This window comes from Eurypyga helias, unplaced genomic scaffold (assembly GCF_000690775.1).
Source record: "Eurypyga helias isolate BGI_N326 unplaced genomic scaffold, ASM69077v1 scaffold33791, whole genome shotgun sequence".
In the NCBI taxonomy this organism is placed as follows: domain Eukaryota; kingdom Metazoa; phylum Chordata; class Aves; order Eurypygiformes; family Eurypygidae; genus Eurypyga; species Eurypyga helias.
In genome coordinates this window covers 27,709-33,015 of record NW_010230737.1, presented here as the reverse complement: position 1 = coordinate 33,015, position 5,307 = coordinate 27,709, and the positions used below count along the sequence as shown (strand labels likewise).

Here is a 5,307-nt window from a genome sequence, read left to right as displayed (position 1 = left end):
CCAGCACACTATGTCACCTTAGTGGGCAACACAACCCTGCACCTGAACCCCCATCTGACGTCCTATGCCAGGTGAGCTCCTGGAATCTTACCGCGTGCTACCTCTAGACATCAGTAACAGTAAAATGCTTTATCTCAAGTACCAGTGAAAGACGTTTCCTTGCCTATCTTGGATAAATGTTGGGTTTCATGGTTTTTTTTCCCCAAAACACTTATTTGAGGAGTAGTGCTTTTTTTTCCCCCCATTTTGTTTTGTGGTTGGTTGTTTTTAATATAAAGGTCTCCTAGCTGAACTGGAAGAGTTAGGTTATACATCAATACATAAATAAATCAATCTCTCTTAACAGAAATAGAAGAGGGAGATGAAAAGTTTCTAAGAGCTGAAATACAGGGTACACATAAACATTGTTTTTACAGCACTTTTCCTTTTATGTTCAAGGCAATACAACGGTATTCTCTCCTTTCAGGGTCAGGGAATCATCTATCCAGGCAAACTGTTGCCTTAGTGCACGCCTGATGGAGGGGAAAGAAAAAGGAATTTTTTCTTTCTGAAACACTTTGACTAGCTCTTGGTACTGACTTCATAGCTTGCAGGTAACAAAGAGATAAAATACTAAAAGGACAATAGTTTACAAATTACAACCAGTTCTCTTACACCACACCGAAATGCTTTTCCTTAGCCATCTCCTGTCTGGAGAAAGAACTAGTAAGTACCTAACTCAAACTGTGGCATGCAAGAATGCGATGGCAAACCTGTTACAGGATGTTATTTTTGTCATACCACTGATCACATGTACCTGTTTGCCTCCCAGTGATAAGACACCCCAGAGTCCTCCCGTTTTAAGACAGGCAAACCTCTTCACAACGTGCACACGGTTGCCACGTGGTGCGCTCAGAAATGATGCCGTTTGTCACAAATATCTTTCCCTGCAACCCCCAAAATATCCCCAAGAGAGAAATCTTACTGAGGAGAGGCTCGTTGTTGGGAAATGGAATAGCACCCTGGTTTTGTTCTGAAGTCTCTAGAACTTCTGTTTCCGAAGGACATAACTGAATCAACTCTTTATTTGGCACCTGAAGGAACAGAAGTAGTAAAAGGGAAGAATTAAATCCTAAATTTAGCCACAATGATCACGTTACAGCAATGTTTTAAATCACTGTCAAAGTAGCAAGAACTGAACAGAATAAATGAAAAACATGCAAGAGGTGCTTTTAAAATTATTTTTTTAGAAGTCCACATAGCGCCGGACTTGGCTAAAACTACAGGTGTTACTCACACACCTGTCAAAAGTACTTCACATCGATGGCACCCACTTTGCTGAGGGTCTAACTCAATATTCAAATAAATCCAGCACAGCAGATTGTACCGCTGTGTACTTCCCATGTCTACCATAAACTGCAAACTTCCCAGGGACATCACATTTGTCAACATGGGCACGTTCTAGCTAAAAGGTAACACACCCCACACACACCCCCCATCTTCCATACGCATTAAACTATATAAATCACAAACTTGTAGCTTTTCAGTTATTTCGGATCCTGTTACCAACATGATAAAAAAATCTAAGTAGTTTGAAATTACTTTTTGCACTTTGGAAAAATGAGGCTAGCAACAACAGAGATGGAAATCACGCTAACCCAAACATATCAGAGAGAAAAAAAAAAGCTCCTGTTACCAACATGATAAAAAAATTTAAGTAGTCTGAAATTACTTTTTGCACTTCGGAAAAAATGAAGCTAGCAACAATAGAGATGGAAATCACCCTAACCCAAACATATCAGAAAAAAACCCAAAATCCACAGGTTTGTTTTTTTCTTTTCTCATTCGTTTCATGTAACACACACGTGCAATTTAGCAGGAGAGATTTCTTGGGTTGCCCAACTGGCGTATATTCGACTAGGAAATTAATAAGGTTGAAATGCTTTACAAAAGCATTTTAGGAACAAATGGGATACCAAAGCACAGAATAAAGAAAGACTTTCAATGAATACGATAAAGTTATCCTTGTGATGAGATGCTGCATGATTTAGAGAGTTCAGTATACATATTAGTCAAGCAACTCTTAGGGAGAAAGCCCTGTGGTAATGCAGGGTTAGAACCGATCCTAAAAAAGGCAGGAAGCCCAAAAAATCCCTAGTCCAGAATAGTATTGTTAGGAGATGAAAACTGAAATGAGGAGATAAACTGTCTTTAAATGGAAATAAATTTACCTACACAGAAGTGCTGCTGGAGAAGTGACTGTTTATGCAGTGCACAATGTAAAACATACAATATACTTCAGTAAATATGTTAGTTATTCCACGGCTATGGGCAATCCCTATGACAGTTATAGTTTGTGGTGTTACCAGCACTACTGGGATTAGCAAAACAGCATATTCCATCAATTTTTCAAAGACTACCAAAATACCTACGCATTAAAACGTTAAACATTTCAAAACTGAGAATACACAGCATAGGTTTTCTTAAAGGGTCTTTGAGAACTCTGCGATCAAAAGTACAAGCCAGGGAAAACAAGAGCTGGTATTTAGGCTGTCAAACCGAACCGGTAGGAACACTCTGACGGTTATTTAGCAAAAGTTTTAATGCAGTTCCAGACCCAGAAGAGTCCTTATGACAGGAATCACACCTAGTTAGCGTATCTGTAGGGCTTCCACAGAGATCCTAATAACTGAGTGGAGACTGTAGTTCCCTCAGCCTCTGGAAAAGCCCCTTAAAGCTTGAACTGATGCCCCCGTAAAATGAGGCTGGAACTTCTGTTGCTGTCACACCTCTCCACAGGCGTTCACAGCGGCCAGGTAGCTGGCAATACCTTCACACTCTCCCACAGAAACGCAAGTGAGGGCAACCCGATTCAAACATATCCTTGAGCTGTCTGACATGAACCTCGTACTCTCCGGTTTTCACAGGCAGTGACATACTCACATGGCTGCAGTTTACAGTTAAAGCTGGAGAAGGTGACTTTCTCAAGAGATGTGACGGACTTAGCTCCCCAGACGGTGAAGAATGCAACCTAAAATTGTATATGTTTAGTTGATTTACCAAGTCACATCGATCATAAAGTGAGCAATAGCCTATGTGTCGCAGAACCCACGAGACCTCCCCAGTGACGAAGCATGAGGCCGCTAATCTGAGACACTGTTGTCTTATATTCTCCTGAAGGCTCCACAATCTCCTGCTCCAAGTTTTGCTAACACAAAGAGCAGAAGAGATCAATAAAGGCCATGGGTCAGAATTACTTGAGCACACTTCTACTGCCATGTTGAATCACCAGCACCGACAGACCAGAGAGTAACAGATTTCGGCGTTACGCGCACTGGGACAAACAAGTACATCTCAAACACACTCAGAACACAGACAACGTAAGGAAGTTCTGCTAAACAGTGGAGGGCAAACACCACATCCTTCTAAGACTCCCTCTACTATTATTTTATTACACCTGTCTTTCCATATTTTCACAAAATTCCAGCTCAAAGTAAAGCCCGCTTGTTCTTTCAGCAGAACCTTGGAGATGCTGCCCGTCCCCCCTCACCGAACCAGCCAGGCTTGACGCTCACAGTGAAAACGCCGTACTGGGGCCCTCTGGACAGCTTGTTCCCATCTCCCCCTGCGCTTCCTGACTCCCAAAACACAAGGCTATAGAGAATTGGGACACTCTGGATGCTTCTGTTTCTGTCGCTTTCTCAGATCCAAAATGTGATAAGGGATTGGGGAAAAGAGAAAAGGGGTGAATAAACAGCCTATCTTAAATGAGTGGAGTTATTGGGGTGGAATACGCGTTAGATCCCTACATTCCAATATCCAACGCGCCACTTGGTAAGCGGTACTTCATACAGAAGAGTGGAACTGAGGAATACATCAACAACGGTATTACCAAACGGTAACGTCCCATCTTCCCTGCTGAGGGCATCAGTCCCGTTTCTGTGGCCAGGGCTTTTCCTCCTCGTTGCTGGATAATGACAGCAACCTGCCAACGTGCTGCGGGATAGCAACCTTTTCATCTCATCGCAACTAAATTGTGCATTCTTTTCTTCCTTTCACTGAAAAGGAATGATTCCCTGTGCCATTTGACTACTCTAATAAAGGGATGCAACTTCATCGTCGGAAGGTGATTCCGAAATAGCGGCAACAGAGTAAGAAACGTCCACGCTCATCGCACTCTCAGGCTCTGACCGTGGTTTTCACTGTTCAGAAAATTAAAAACTGCCTTCTGGTGAAGAGATGGCTGAGAAGACAATCACATTGCTAGGAGAAAATGTGTTATCCTGGACTTCAGCATGGATCTACAAAGGGGAAAATCACACTTCACCAACCTAGCAGACCTCTACAAGGAGGTGACTGACTCGGGGGATGAGAAGATACATTGGATGTTTGTGAGTTGGACTCAACTGATGCTTTTGCAGTTTCCCACAACATCTGCACGGACAAGCCGACGAGTCAGATTACTCCTGGAACAGCAGGTGCTGACTATGCCATGGCAGATAGGTGTAGGCATAGATCAGGGGACAAGAGGCTGGCGTGCAGCCCTGCAGAAAGAGATCTGGGGATCTGGTTGATGGTAAGCTCAGCGTGAGTCCCCAGTGCGCCCTGGCTGCCAGGAGGGACATCCTGGTATCCTGGGGTGCACTAAGCACAGTGTAGCTAACTGGTCAAAACAAGCGATGCTCCCGCTAGACTCAGCATTGCTGTGGCCTCACCTCAAGTACTCTGTGCAGTTTTGGGCTACGCAATGTAAGAAAGAGCAAAATGTAAGAGTGTGTCCAAAGGAGGGCAAGAAAGCTGGAGAAAGGACTAGAGGGCGTGACTCGTGAGGAACAGCTCTCAGAGGAGAATGAGAGGTGATCTCACTGCGGTCTACAACTTCCTTATGGAGGAGAGCAGAGGGAGGTGCTGATGTCTTCTTGCTGGTGTCCAGTGACAGGATGTGGGCAACCCCTTAAAGCTGTATCAGGGAAAGATAGTAGGAAAAAGTTCTTCACTGAGAGGATGATCAAGCACTGGAACAAGCTCCCCAGGGAAGCGGCCATGACCCCAAGCCTGCTGGTGTTCAAGAAGTATTTGAACAACACAGATATACAGTCTAACTTTTTGGTTGCCCCATGTAGCGTTAGGAGTTGGACTTGATGACCCCCATGGGTCCCTGAGCAGGAAAACTCAGGATATTCTATGATATGAAACTATTCCTTATACCTCTACCACTGTTGCCAAAACTGGCGTACTTCTTCATGGAAGATTTAATGTTACTACTCTTTTAGGTCCAGTTGCAAAAGTGCCAGTGCAAAGAAGTATATGGGACCTTGAACTACACTG

The 5,307-nt window shown here is 43.6% G+C and overlaps 1 protein-coding gene across 1 annotated transcript in view; it reads right to left on the bottom strand.

The window, feature by feature from the left end:
* Nucleotides 1-854: 854 nt before the first annotated feature.
* Nucleotides 855-5,307, bottom strand: part of ARNTL2 (aryl hydrocarbon receptor nuclear translocator-like 2) — a gene marked incomplete at its 3' end in the record, with an annotated part of 24,185 nt that continues 19,732 nt past the window's right edge. Inside the window, exons 14-15 of the mRNA XM_010160842.1 lie at nucleotides 2,923-3,010; nucleotides 855-1,073 (exon numbers count right to left, since the gene is read on the bottom strand). Of these exons, the coding sequence (XP_010159144.1) occupies nucleotides 855-1,073; nucleotides 2,923-3,010 (307 nt within the window). The remainder of the gene's footprint in view (nucleotides 1,074-2,922; nucleotides 3,011-5,307) is intronic.